General features: G+C 55.1%; 1 protein-coding gene and 1 pseudogene across 3 annotated transcripts; both read right to left on the bottom strand.

The window, feature by feature from the left end:
• Positions 1-762: 762 nt before the first annotated feature.
• On the bottom strand, positions 763-10,422 carry DNAL4 (dynein axonemal light chain 4). 3 transcript variants are annotated; one of them, XM_008144612.3, is made up of 4 exons: positions 10,344-10,422; positions 4,282-4,486; positions 3,254-3,337; positions 763-1,815 (listed from the first exon to the last, which is right to left on the bottom strand). In XM_008144612.3, exons 2-4 carry the CDS (start codon positions 4,348-4,350, stop codon positions 1,651-1,653), a joined length of 318 nt encoding a protein of 105 aa, XP_008142834.1. In that variant the 5' UTR covers positions 4,351-4,486; positions 10,344-10,422; the 3' UTR covers positions 763-1,650. The 3 variants fall into 3 exon arrangements, with proteins under 3 accessions (XP_008142834.1, XP_054574538.1, XP_054574539.1); XM_054718563.1 differs by lacking the exon at positions 10,344-10,422 and adding an exon at positions 6,366-6,448; XM_054718564.1 differs by lacking the exon at positions 10,344-10,422 and adding an exon at positions 6,070-6,090.
• LOC114232715 (U2 spliceosomal RNA) lies at positions 7,711-7,821 on the bottom strand (annotated as a pseudogene).
• Positions 10,423-14,533: the final 4,111 nt, after the last annotated feature.

Here is a 14,533-nt window from a genome sequence, read left to right on the forward strand (position 1 = left end):
GATCAGCTGCCTCGGGTTCACGCCCACCCCCACCCCGCCCTCACCCCCGCCTTTCTAAGGATGAAAGAGAGCAGCTGGCAGTGGAGGTGGTTGCTTTAAATACCGGATGAGAACAAAAGGAAAACAGGGCATTGGCTCGTGGCTACACTTTTTTTTTGTTATTTGCTAATCATCACCTGCGGATACCCCCCCTTCTTCTTTTTTGGGGGGGGTGGGGAGAGTGGAAGGGAGGGAAGGAGGTGGCTTTAGGCCTCACCTGCCAGAGGCCCTCCCTACTCCCTAGGCTGGGTGTGCAGCCCGTCCTTCCTCCTCCCAGAATGCCCTGTCCTAACTTTTATCCCGTCAGTTTCCATTCAGTAGGGTGACTGGGTTTAGTTTCCTTCCTGACTGGCTGTGAGCTCACAGAGGGCGAGCTCTGTGGCTTTTCCATCTTGGCATCCGCACCCCTGGGGCCTGGCACTCGAAGCTGTGGAATAAACATCTTTGAACTGAAGTAAATCATGTGAGACTGAAAACATCTTGATAGGAGCTCAGTCTGGCCATCAAGGGCATCCCAGTCAGTGTCCCCATGGCCCCATCCAACTGCACTCAGCCCGAACACCAGAGGGACTGGGCGGGGCGGGGCGGGGCCCAGGGGCTGTGCCGGGGCACAGGGCTCCACAGCCTCGCTGTCTGGCCAGACGCCTCTCGGTGCCTGGGATACACCACACTCTGAGGATCCTGAACACGTCTCCCCCCAACCTCGAGAGGCTGTAGACGAAGTCAGTTTTTGACCATTTTAATTGTAAAAACCAAGACATTTGTATAAATAAGACCGCTATGTAAAATAGGATTCATCCTTCTACTAAAACACTCTCCCCACACTCAAAAAGAATCTAGAAAACCCAGCAGAGAGAAGTACAAATCAGCATGCGGTCCCTGATGAGAGTAGCTGGCAGGCCAGGTTCCCTGCTGAGACGGCCGCGGCGAGGGCACTCCTGGCCCAGGCGGCTCGCCGAGGCTCAGTGACACTCAGGCTCCCCGCTGCACGCTGGGGGAGTGGAAAAGGTTGACGAAGCCTGGCGGCTGGGGGAGGGGGGCGGGAAGGCTGCTTGGTCCGCAGGCCGAAGCTGGGGCTGTGGAGCTGTTGGCCCGTGAGATGCAGTGGTTGCTCAGCCGGGGGTCAGCTCGGGGAAGGGGCTTCTGGGGAGTCCCCTCTTCCCCGGAGGATGGAGGACCAGAGAAGCTGCCGGTGCCCCTGGAAGGGAGGCTCCTTCCTGGGGCCATTTGCATACGGTCCATAAAGACAAGGGCAGGGGTCACGTGCCAGCGGCCCTGGGTGGAAGGCAGGGGGCTCCGGATGCGAGGGGGTAGCCCCGAGAGACGTGGGGCTGGCATGTCCCCGTGGGAGACGTCCACCTCCCCCCTCTCCCACCCTGTCACGTGCCCGGCCTCCCTGCATGGGGACCACGGCCTGCTGCCCTCACACCCTGGCACTCAGAGTGAGATGGCTGGGAGCCCGGGGATAGAGATGTCGCTAAGTTCACACACGGGGCCTGGCTCAGGACACGGGTACACAGGACAACAGACAGACCCCACGCTCTCCTTCAGAAAACTCGGCCCTGCCTGGGGCTGCGCCCCATCCGGAGGAGGGGCAGGGGAGGGACAGTGTCAGGAGCACTTCCAGACGCACACGGCCAGCGTCCCCCCGAAGTACAGGTACAGGAGGTTCTTCACCTCATGTGTGATCTCAAACCCGAAGCCCTCGCCGATCACCACGTGCCAGGAGGAGCCGAACTTCTTGTCCATCGTCTCTTTGATCATCTTGGCGGCACTCTGGAACGAGGGGCGCGCGTTAGAGGGGTGCGAGGGGCAGCACACACCGGCTCCCTCTGTGGGAAGCGAAGTCGTGGCAGGAGAAGGCCTGCCTCCTGGTCCTGCTGTCCTGCCCCGGAACCACCACGGTGCCGGAGGCCCCCTCCCGCCAGGCCACCACGCGGGGCAGAGGCCCGGACCTCCCTCCCCGTCAGGAAGATGGCCGAGGGGGCAGAGCAGGCCCCAGGCTGGACACAGAGTCCTGGTCAGCTGTTTCTGGGTCAGTACCAGGCTGTTCTCAGAACTGTGAGTCACAGGCCCAGAGCGCCCTGGAGGCTGACTGCACAGGAAATTATCGTCACTGCGAGGCGTCGGGTTACCTGTGGGACACGAAGGCTGTTCCCTGAAGGGTTCGCGGCTCCCAGAAGAGGAGCTGGACTGCGTCCCTCAGTCACACAATGGCCCCCTCCTTCCTGTGCTCACTCTCTCAAGCAGGGGTCTAGGGGAGGGCGAGGCCCAGGCTTTGAGGGACAAGTCCCAGGCGCGGGCATCTGCCGGGCACCAGCAGCACCCACCGCAGGGCCAGGTGCCACGTGAGCACTTGGTCCGCACCACCTCAGGGTGCACATCCTCACCACTGCCCAGTTCTAGACTAGAACGGCTCAGAGATGAGAAATGGCTCATCCAAGGTGAAGGAGCTAGGAAGGGCTGGAGGTGGGATTTCAGCTAGGGGCTGGCTGGCCCAGAGCCCTGGCCCTCATTGGCCAGGGTCTGCCTCCCCGCCGGCTGCCATGACACCGACTGCTCTCTCTCAGCACCTGTAGCGACTGATAACAATCCCGTGTGGATGCCCTAGACAGTGCCCAGCACGGAGATGGCTCTAACATCTCTGAATGGATGAATGGATATGCGAATGAATGCCTGGGCGGGCCTGTTCTCCCCTGGCATGGAGCCAAGGGCAGGTGCCCTATCCAGCAGCCCCCCTGAGACAGGGCAGGGGGCAGGGCGTCACCAGGACCCCTCTGGCTTTTCTCCCTCGAGGGCTGGGCGTGACCGCCAGAATAGTGCCCACAGACAGCACCGGCCTCTGCCCTCACCGCCCTTCCCCAGGCTGCACATGCTCTAGTCCAGGGGTCCTCAAACTTTTTAAACAAGGGCCAGTTCACTGTCCCTCAGAGAGAAGGAGGGGAGTCGGAGAGTGCGGCGCACATTCCACACATGCGCACTGCGGGCCCCGGACGAGTCGGCTGCTAAGCAGGACAGGTAGCGGCGGCAAAAACACCCGGCGGGCCGGATAAATGTCCTCGGCGGGCCGCATGTGGCCCGTGGGCCGTAGTTTGAGGATCCCTGCTCTAGCCTGTCCCGCAGGACCCTCTGGAGCTGGCTGTGCCGACGGGGGTACTTGGTTCACCCACGGGGTCACCAAAGGCAGGAGGGGCGCCTGCACCAATGGCAATACCTCGTTGTTGTTGGAGAATTTCTCACAGGCCGTGACACACAGCTCCATGGTCTCCACTCGCATCTCCTCTGGCATGTCCGAGTGCTAGAGACAGGGCAGGGGACAAACGGAGAGGGCTCAGCCGTGGCCTGGGCTCAGGCTGGCCTCTCTGTCCCAGGCTCATGGCACGGACACGGGGTGAGTGCCCTGGCACCTCCTGACTGGGGCGCACAGCTGGGAACTGGGGGCACGGCCTCAGCTGAGCCACGTGGCTCCAAGGCCCAGGCCCTTCTGCCTTCTGGAGGCCTCGTCGCACCACCTGCAGCTAATGGGTGTGGGAGGCGGCCGCCCAGGCAGGAGTGAATCCGGCTCAGAAAACGGTTCACGGGCTGCCTCCCTCGGACACTGCTGCCCTCACCCCGGAGCGGAGCCGGGGACAGCGCGGCCTCGTGGCTCCTGGCTTCTCCCTGCCTCTCGGCTGCGCTTCTCAGTCCACTTGGCGGGATCCCCTCCCAGTCCCAGCGCTGGGGGGCCCCGGGCTTGGCTCCACCCTCTCCTCCTCTTCGCTCTCTGCTCTCCAGGGGCCCCAGCCTGTTCCGAGGATTTACTTATCTTATATTTGGGGAGGGGTGGGTCCCACAATTTCATCCCCAGTTTTAATCTCTCTTTCGGCTCCAGACTCCTACATCCAACTGCCTACTTGACAACCTCACTCCAATGTCAAAAAGACAACCCGCCTTTCCCCATAACCCTCCTCTCCCCTCACTCAGGAACGGAAACTACGTTGTTTAAACCTTTCCTTCCTGTGGGCCAGGCCTTCGTCTGTCTGGTTCACAACTACATCCACAGCCTAGAACAGCCCAGGATATGCAGGGTGGCCTAAATAAATACTTGTTAAATGAATGAATGAATGAATGAATGAATGACCGCTGACTTCTAAATCTCTGGTTCTGAGCCAGCAAAGCCCTCTCACCTTCCCCCACTGCCTCTTGCCTCCCTCCGAGGCTGCGTGGGCCCTGCGTGCCCCTGCCTCCCTCCCTGGGGCTTACCCTGACCAGAGGGAAGGTCTGCAGGCGTTTATAATCAGCCTCATCTTTCTTCCCTTCTGCTTCTCCCATGATCCTTCCACCGTGACCACTGGAGGCGAGGGGGCTTTCAGGAGGTGCCGAGACGGGCAGTTAGGACACACCCAGGAGACTCAGGACGCAGGCCCTGCCAGCTTGATGGGAGCAGAAAGCGTCTTAACCGGGGGTGCTGCGGAAACCGGGGAAACCGGGGAGAGTTGGCTTTAAAACCACCATCGCCAATTAGCAAAGCCTCAGTGACAACCTGACACCCCCCAGTCGTCACTCCTCCGCATCCGTTTCCAAATGGCCAGCAAGTCTGCAGACGGGCGATGAGTCAACACGAGATGCTGGGACCTGGCGAGGAGCACACGGTGCGATGCCACAGCCCACACCGTCGTTATCAAGACAAATACTGAACGCGGGCCAGGCCGGCGATGGCGCTGGAGCCCGCGTGCCCACGGCGAGCGTGGCCCCTGTTTCTCAGCAGACGTGATGAAACGGTTAGGATCGGGTCACGATCGGCAATCCCGGGCTTATGGGGAAGCGAGGGCCTCCTCCTTAGGTCCCTGGCCTGCGGAAGGAATGGAACAGGGTTCCATGTCCTCTTGGCATGCCAGGCTCTCTCCCCCGCCCACCCCCGTGTCCTGGCTGGCTGGCCCAGGGGTTGGAGGCCTGGGCGTTAGTGCTGCTTCTACTGCGCACCCGCCTGGCCTCGGCCTCAGACTCCTCCTCAGTTACACGAGGGCAGTCGGCGTCCCGCTCATGAGGCTGTTGTGAACCAAATGAGACGACGTCCGTAAGCAACGAGCACAGTGCAGGCACGTGGCCGGCATCCGTGCACTGTCCTGCCTCCCTCTGGCTCCTGGGGAACCAGAGGATGCACGTGGCCGTGGCCGGAAGCTATAAAGCCGGAGACACAGGCACAGGTTTTTTCCTTTTCGTGTCCAGTTATCTAATTACAGATGGGCTTTTCCTAAAGAGATGGGCCTGGATCCTAACTGACGGGCATTGCTGGACATCCCGGTGTTTCTCTTTATATTTATCCGATAACTCAAAGACTTTTTTTTTTTTCTTTTAACTCAGAAGAAATGCTACTATAAGTAAGTGCCCTTTTCTGGCTGTGCTCATGTTGTTAAACCCTTTTTAACGTCCATTTCAAACAAATACAGCACAGACACGTTATTCCAGCATTTCGGACATTTCTGAACGAAGTTATGCTCATGGCATAGCCACCGAACCCCCAAGATGCCTAGCGTAGTAACGAACAGGTAACGACGGGTGCCATTTAACAGGTTTCCAGCGTTCGAAGTGCTGCAACACCCCAAGAGTCCGGTCCTGCACCAACAGAGGCCCGGGCCGCTACGCAGCTGACCCGAGGGCACCGCCAGCGAGCAGCAGAGCTGGGGCGCGAGTCTGGGCCGTCTCTGGCGTGGGCACTCCTGATCCTCCGTCAGGCCTTCTCACAGCACTGGCACGCGGTAGGCACCCACCGCACTGACCCCAGTGCGCGGCTCCCGGGTTCCAGCGGGAGAAAAACATTGGATCTTTCCTGTGTCTGCTGTTCGGATGCTAACTTGCCCTTGTTTGGCCGAACGCTGAGCGTACCGTGCGCTTTTCTGACTGTGCTCCCCCCTCCGCCCCTCCGCCCCCCATGCCTCAGACGCCCTCAGCGCCATTCCACTTGGTCGGCTCCCTCAGCCTGGCACCAATTCCAGCATCCCACCACACTGGCATTTTCTGACTCCTCATTGGGCAGATGGCTCCTCTTACCAAGTCTGGGCACTTGCACCATTCAGATATTCGCAGTTTTTGTTTGGCTCTACATAAAAGGTGGCAAGTTAGCAAGCACAACTCATTGTACTTTCGGCTCGTGCTTCTTCTGTCACAAAATCCAGCGAATCCCTTCGTCTTCACTCATTAACCTACCGCCCATCCCCAATCCCATCCTGTCCCTCTCGCTCTATTACAGGCCACTTTATCGCTTCCGCCTCCGCACTACCAAGGGGGTGACGGCAGGTGGCAGCGACACTGATGATCAAAGGATAAGGGCTTTAAGGCTTGTTTACCTCCCGGGATTTTTCAAGGGGGAACCACTTAAAATGCTGAAGCAGCTGCTAACGTATCTTCCACCTAAATATTTCAGTTTGAGGCAATTCATCCTCGGGCTAAAGTGGCAGCATGGCGGCCGGAAAGGGCACTGGAGGCCGCTGTGCACACGGCTGTCCTGCGGGCAGGCAGGGTGACAACTGGGACCCTTCAGCATCCGGAATCCCGATGAAATAGACTTGGGAAGGGTCACAAAGCCCATTCTTCAAGAACAAAGGGGAAAAGCCATTGGGAGTTGGGGGTGGGGGGGAGGGGGAGGGTCAGCATCCTGCAGAGCAGAGAAGGTGCCGGTCCAGGAGGCGGAGCCTTTGGGCTGGAACAGCAGTTCTGTAACTGAAATGACTCCTTCCCTCTGCCCTGCTTTGCAGCCGTGGGCAGGTGATTTCCCCGGAGCGGGGTCTGCTCCCCTGTGAAACAGGACCACCCCAGCTTCGGAAGGCTGCGCAGGCGCCAAGGACATGAATGCGCACTCAGAAATGTTAAAGCTCTCAACTGTATCCTCGCACGGCTCTTCCTACCCGCGTGACCGTAGCCAGGACTTTGGCAACATGATTCAACCACGTTTACTAAAGAACATGACGGCAAATAGCTTTCATAACCACTACAGGTACCAGAGGGATGAGAGTTAAAGAAGGAAAAGCAAGTTACAGATGGTGCTCCAAGTAGAGAAAGGCAGGAGAATTTTCTATGATGCTGTACCGTTCGAGTACAGCTACAGTCATTCAGACACGATTCAAAACCCTGCTGAAAGGATGCTGCCAAAAATAGAACTAGAGGTTTTAATAACCTTATCCATCTTCCATGCAAACGCGTGTGGACCGGACAGCTCCAGGCCAGAGTGTCCCATCAGACCTAAGAGAGAGCCCGTTAATAATGTAAGTGTGCCCATGGCCGGCGTACTTGAACCTGCTGGGTACCAAAGCTGGGCCCTCCCAGGGCCCGCACAAGGCCAGAGGCAGCCTTGCTCTCTCTCCTGCTCTTTATGCTCCTCTTCAGCCAAGGGCCCCTCTGCATGCTTGATCAAGACACGTTCTTTATGTGTAACATGATGTAATAACACGGACTCACGTGGTACAGACTGGGATGAAATCACAAACATTCTGGTCAAGATACAGAGTACAACCCAAAGTCATAACCGCCGCAGCTACTGGCTCTGCCCGAGAACAGCTGCCTACTGACCACAGACAGTGGGTTACCCAGCTCCCACCTCCCCTTCCCCACCCAAGAGAACAGAGTTGAACATAAAAGACTAAGAATGACATCATAGAAAGAAGTAGAAGTTAGCACTTTTAAAAAATATGTTGTAGAAGTTAGCACTTTTAAAAAATATATTGTCCTCGGAGAGAGGACATATCAGACAATGAACTGGTAAGAGCAGATACCTACGCTTCATCTTAGCCAAAAGGCTGAACCACTGCCTTATTTAAAAATAATTTTTAAAAAATATATTTTTATTAACTTCAGAGAGGGAGGGAGAGGGAGAGAGAGATAGAAACATCAATGATGAGAATCACTGATCAGCTGCCTTGACCGGGAATTGAACCGGGACTTCTTGGTTCATAGGTCAACGCTCAACCACTGAGCTACACCGGCTGGGCTAAAACGCCATTCACAATAGCTCATTACTGGTGACATCTCACAACCAGTCATGACTTAGCAGTGCATCAGGAGTCCAGACCATCCCCAGGGCTGAAGGACTTTATCTATTCTGGTGTAGATGCTCCAGAGCACCAAGTCCAGTGTCTGGCACACGGCAGAACAACAACAATTATCTAAATTGTAATTAAATCGTATTTCATTTGCCCCCATGGGAAGGGAGAGGACATATCAAATTCAATCCATAATACTGAGTACTGACCTTAAGCAAGGCAACAGGATGGGTGCTCTGCATACAGGGTCTCAGAACTCCCCCCCCGCCCCCCAACTGTCAGACAGGCGCTATTATCCCTACTTTTCTGATGACCGTGCAGGCTGAGAAAGGAAAGTGACATTCCACTTGGCTAATTAATAGAGGAGCTAGGATTCGATCAAGTATATATGACCTCAAGCTTATGCTTTTCCAACGACTCCACTTTAAGCAAGAGACAGTCCTGTTTTCAAGCTTACCACCTGAGACACCAACACACATACACAAGGAACTAACTGGGGCTCAGGACAGAGAGCGTAAGTGCCACAAGACAGAAGCCGAGATAGAGGGAAGAGGAGAATTCCAGATGGCCAGGGAGAGGACAGCAAGAAAAACTGGAGGGCAGGGGCAGCCTTTGAGTCAGACCCTAAAAGGCAGTAGGAATCCCGACAGGTGGACAAGAGCTTCCGGAAAGCGAGGGGAACAAACACGGTGATGTCAAAGCAGAAAGCTCCAAACGTTTTCTGTGGAAGTCCAACAGGCCCACGTGGCTGGAGGGCAGAAACTGGCGAGGAGAAGGGAGAAAGAAGGCGGGGAAAGGGGGGGTGAGGCTGTGGACGTGCAGAAGGGCCCTAAAACCCGGGCTTCAGAAGGGTGGATGTTTTTAGTGGGGAATGAGAAGCCCTTTGGAGGTCTCCTGGGGGTTGGTGGTGGTTTTGGGCAATTATTCTCGTTCATATAATGGAGTTAACAGGAAGAAGGACCAGAAGAAGGGACAGTTAGGAAGCTACAGCCATGGCCCAGGTGACAGACATCAAAGATGTGAACCAGGGTGGGGGCTTCAGAAGCGAAGGGATGTGAGATCCCGCTGAGGCAGAGTCAAAGCCACGTGACAACTGCCAGTGGGGTGGGCATGGCCCAATGACGGGCGATGCCCCAGGAGGATGGTGATGCCCCTGAGAGACACGGGGGAAGTCAGGGATGACCGGTGGATAGGGAGCTGCCAGTCTGATTTTAGAGCGACCGAGCTTAAGTCGCTGGCGAGATGTGCAAATGGAGGTGTCTCCGCAAGAGTAGGTAATCACCGAGTCATGGATCATCAGGGGCAGGAGAGAAGCCATTGAATCCAACCATCACATCAATCAACACATCCATCTCTAACACACACACACACCTCGCAACCCCAAAGTGTCTCTAACTACGGAAACCCAGGAGAAAGAGCAGAGCTGGAGATCTGGATTTGGGGGTCAAATGGAGAAATGACAGCTCACACTAAGGGAGGTGGTGGCACTTCCGAGGGGAAGAATGTGGGGAAGAGACAAAGGAAGGAAAGTAACAAATACAGAATCGAGACTGGACTGGACTCTTTATACTTCATGTTATCCTCAGAATCCACAAAGGAGATGCGCTGTGTATCCTGATTTTCTACGAGCTCTGGGAGATTACGTAACTTGCTGGGGTCCTGCTACTGGGAACCCAAACCAGGTCTGCCGAGTTCTTTGAACTACACCCCATTCCTCCAACCGGAAGCACGTCCTCAGGGAAGCCTGCTGTGGGCCAAAGAATCACATCCTAGAACGTCAGAGTCCAAGAGGCCTTAGAGATCATTCAGCCCAACTTCTCGTTTACAGATGGGGAAACTGAGGCCCAAAGAGGGAAATAGCCAGCCTGGAGTCCCAGCACGTCGCCTCCTGTCCAAGTCATGAGGAACCCCAGGCCCAGCCGCCAGAAGGGGGAATTACACCTTGTATGGGGGTGGGGGGTGTCCAAAGTTCTGGGAGCAGGGTTCGGTCAGGGAGTCTGGCGGAGCGCGAAAGGTGACGGGGCCTTGATGGAGGAGTTGGGGGGCAGGGTGGGGTGGGGGGGAGAAGCGGTCTGCAGAACCGCGACAGCGAATCTGACACCACCAAGCTCGCAGGTCTGCTAAGTGGGAGGATGGGGGTTGGGAGGACCTGAGGCTGGGGACCAGCAGGGAGGAGACTGAGGTGGGGCCTCCGCGGTGGGCGAGGCCCCGCCAGCCCCGCGGTGCTTCCCGGCTCCCCTTCGGGCCGGCCCTCCCCACCCGGCTGCCCGCCCAGACCCCGGGCCTCACCTGCTCCCGCGGGGGCTGCAGCCCGGCCGCAGCTAGCGCACCCCCGCCAGGGTTGTCAGGGAGCAAAACAAGAGTGTCTTAGCAACAGCAAGGAAGTCCCGCCCCTCACCGGACGTTGACACCATTTTTACTTCTTATTGGTGAAAAAAAGTGTCCTTCAATGTTGAAGGGCCCTTCACACAGAGGTTTGAACGAAAGGGGCGTGGCTTATAGCCTAGGGAGGCGGGGCTTAACGTATAGTCGTCTTCCGTGGGCCTGAGGAGGCCGGGACGTACAGGAGTTCTTATTTCAGAGAAACAAACTTTTAAGAGCAGTATTGCCCTGGGAGTTTCTTTTTGTCATTTGGAATAACGAATGCAACTTGTTGGCGTCGTGACGCTGAGGTGTTACTTTATTAGGATCTCCAAAGCCCAATAATTGCTACTATTTCAAACGTCGTAGGGTTTTACAGTATCTCTCCAGATATTCACCACAATTCTTTCAGATAATAGGATTCGGAACCCCACCTGAACTAAGGTGCAGGGAGGCTAAGTAACTTGTTAGAGGAAAGAATGAACCCGAGGGCTCTTTCCAGGGGAGCACACCCTCAGAGCTGCCAGTCCTAGTCCACAGGGGACATTGAACATCTAATTAAAGACACAGCTGCCCAGACCATGCCTTTTTCCCCCTTCGGAGGGAAAAGTAATCTGAAAGTATTAATGCAACTATGGCAGGGACAAGAACCTGCATGCTCAGTTATTTGATTGGCGGATCAAGGGTTCAGTGGGGTACTCCATCCATCACGTACACACCGACTTCCTCATGGTGGGTACTTCACATTCATTGGCACCTCCTGGGAACTCAGCCCCGGCCAGGTTCTGGTGACTTTAAGAGGAAGAAGATGAGGATCTTGGTTCCAGAGAAGGCACAGTCCATTGAGGGGACAGCTGTGCCAACAAAATGGATACAGAATCATTCATTCTGCCTGTGCTCTGGCAGCGGTGTGGGCGAGGGGCTGGTTCTCTTCCAGGAGGGAGTAACTAACTCTCAGGAGAGGTGGTGCTGGAGTTGGCTGAGTCTGTACATGGCCAGCAGGCTAATGAGGGTGGAGAACACACACACGGGAACTTGGTGGCCTGGGTGAAGGGTGAATGTGGTACACGTGGGAGGTGATGGTGAAGAGGGTGGGGGTGACGATGCAGGGTGAAGCAGGGACTACAAAAGCCAGAGGGTTTTGAATGCCAGGGGTGTGGGTGTTCCCCGGGCTGAGGTGAGAGTTGGGGAAAGTAGCTGTTGGAAGAGGTTCAAGGCCAGCAGCAATGTGGTCAGACTTGGGTTGTGGAAAGATCACTGGGTGGTGAAGACAGTGGACTGGACTTGGAGCGATAGGCAGAAGACAGCACCGTGGGGTTAGCTTTGAGAGTTGGCAGCTTGAGGTGTGCTAGCCCCTTGCCGATTCCCACCTGGCCTCCCTGGTGCCTTCCGCGGGTCCTGAAATGTCTGGCTTAGCCTCCACTTTTCCCGAAGTCTCTTTGCCAACTTTCTCCAGGAGGTGGGAGGTGGCCTTTGAGGGGGATGAAGCGCATGCCTCCGCCTCTCACCCAAATTTCTCTAAAAGGGGTCCACATTTGCTGTCTTCTTTTTCTCACCTCCCATCCACTTCTCAGCCCACTGCCATCTGGCTTCCACTCCCACGATGCCACCAGAATTCTCTCTTCCATGGTTACCAGTGACCTCCTGAGGAGCAGAATCTGATAGAACCATCTAGTCTTTATCTTCCTGGACCCATCCTCTCTGCTGGCATAGCCTGTTCACCACACCCATCTTCTTGAAATTCTGTGCCTTCAATGCCCGATTCCAGGGTCTCACAGCATTAGAATGGTGAGGGGCAGGAATCTGTATTTTTCACAAGCACGCTGTGCCTATTCACAATTGGGAATCACTGCTCTATCCTAACATCGGGGGCACCTCTAACTCTCCTGGATTTCCTTGAGCCTCTTCCTTACCCACTTTCTTGTGCTTTTCTTCCTCTGCATTCTGTGCCCACCTTGGCCCTCTTTGTTTCTCATCAGTGGTCTCAGATTTCTTCCTATCTAAGTCACCTCATCAGTGAGAATTTCCCTTGGTCACACTTCCTGGGGATTTACTGGAATTGAGAGCTGGGTACGGACGTCGGAAAAGCCCCTCCGGTGATTACAAATGCTCTCTCCGGGAGTTATGCCGCCCTATGCATATCTTGTTGAGAATTGCTGCCTTACGTATAGGCCCCTTGAGGATCACATCCATGGTTCTACTGTCAATGTCCTAGACTTTGATAACTCCTGTATTTCTCTCTCCATATTAGAGAAATATGGTGAAAAACAGCATGGAGCCTGTGGAGAGCCATGAGAATTGGCATAAAAACAAAACAAAATAAAACAGGGGAAGCAGCAGCAAGGAGACAAAGCCGCCCACAGGCTACACCAGGGGGTCCTTGAATGCCAGGCAACAGCATCAGATGTCCCCGGAGAGGCAATGGAGAACTGTGGAGGGAGGGAGGGAGTAGTTTGAGAGGATTGCAGTGGCGAAATTTGGGTTTTAGAAGGATCACATTGTCTGTGGTACAGAAGATGGGCAAGACCGCAACCTGGGAGTCCCATTAGACAGTTATTGCGATACTGCAGATGGAATGCAGGCTCTGTGCACATGCAGAGTGCTCACTGGAGCTCCAAACCTAAATAGCCAACTGCCCCCTGGTCATCTCCACCAGAATATCCCACAAACCCTTCAAGCTCCATCTGTCTCAAACAGAACTGATCATCTCCCTCCAATCTGCTCTCCCTGCATTTCCCACCTCAGTAAATGGCTCCACCACCCACCCAGTTACCTCCACCAGAAACCAGGGACTCTCATCCTTTACGCTTTCCCCACCATCACCCACCTCCAGCCAATCACCAGCCTGCCAATTCTGGCTCTTAATTCTGACTTTGTCCTGATTACAGCTCATCTGGTCATGTCCATGGCACTCTGCATGTGCACAGAGCCTGCATTCCATCTGCATTATCGCAATAACTGTCTAATGGGACTCCCAGATCTTGTCCATCTTCTGTACCACAGACAATGTGATCCTTCTAAAACCCAAATTTCGCCACTGCAATCCTCTCAAACTACTCCCTCCCTCCCTCCACAGTTCTCCATTGCCTCTCCGGGGACATGTGATGCTGTTACCTGGCATTCAAGGACCCCATGGTGTAGCCTGTGGGCGGCTTTGTCTCCTTGCTGCTTCTTCCCCTGTTTTTTTTTTTTTTTTTTTTAAAATATATATATTTTTTATTGATTTTTTACAGAGAGGAGGGGAGAGGGATAGAGAGCTAGAAACATTGATGAGAGAGAAACATCGATCAGTTGTCTCCTGCACACGCCCTACTGGGGATGTGCCTGCAACCAAGGTACATGCCCTTGACCGGAATCGAACCTGGGACCCTTCAGTCCGCAGGCCGACGCTCTATCCACTGAGCCAAACCGGTTCAGGCGTTTTGTGTTGTTTTTTTTTTTTTTATGCCAATTCTCATGGCTCTCCACAGGCTCCATGCTGTTTTTCACCGCCTGCCTTTGCTCACGCATCCTCTCTGTCCACATCCTCCCTCTGCCCTTCTGTCCTTTGGGCTATATGAGCCCATGCACTTTTGGTCAAAGCTTGTGCACCTTGCAACCAGAAGAGTCTCTGTGCTCCAGCTCATCTGGTGCATGTTCCTGCCTCTGCCCTTCTCCAGTGTTTTGTTCTTGAGTTTAATTCTCTCTCTTCCCCTGTGAGCTCCTTGAGAGCAAGGACCTTGTCCTATTTATCTCTACATTCCTGAGTGCCACACAGGATCCAGCAGAGAATAGGTGCTTGGTTAATGTTTCATGAATGAATGTGTGAGTGGATGAATGAGGTGCATAGGGTCCTACCCTACTTCTTCAGACTCCACTCTTGTCAGTCCCCAAGACAGGCTACACTCCAGCTACACCCTTTCATGCGCTTCTCCTACTGGGGATGGAGCCCGCAACCCGGGTATGTGCCCTGACCAGGGATCTAACTGTTAACCTCCGGGTTCATAGGTCGACGCTCAACCACTGAGCCACAATGGCCAGGGTGCTCCTGCTGTTTAATTAAAATTGCTGACAGTGGACTCTCTGGAATCAGTTAGCAATTGAATCAGCTGCAAGTAACAGAGATTGGAAAAACAGTG

Source organism: Eptesicus fuscus, chromosome 7 (genome assembly GCF_027574615.1).
Source record: "Eptesicus fuscus isolate TK198812 chromosome 7, DD_ASM_mEF_20220401, whole genome shotgun sequence".
NCBI classification, from domain to species: domain Eukaryota; kingdom Metazoa; phylum Chordata; class Mammalia; order Chiroptera; family Vespertilionidae; genus Eptesicus; species Eptesicus fuscus.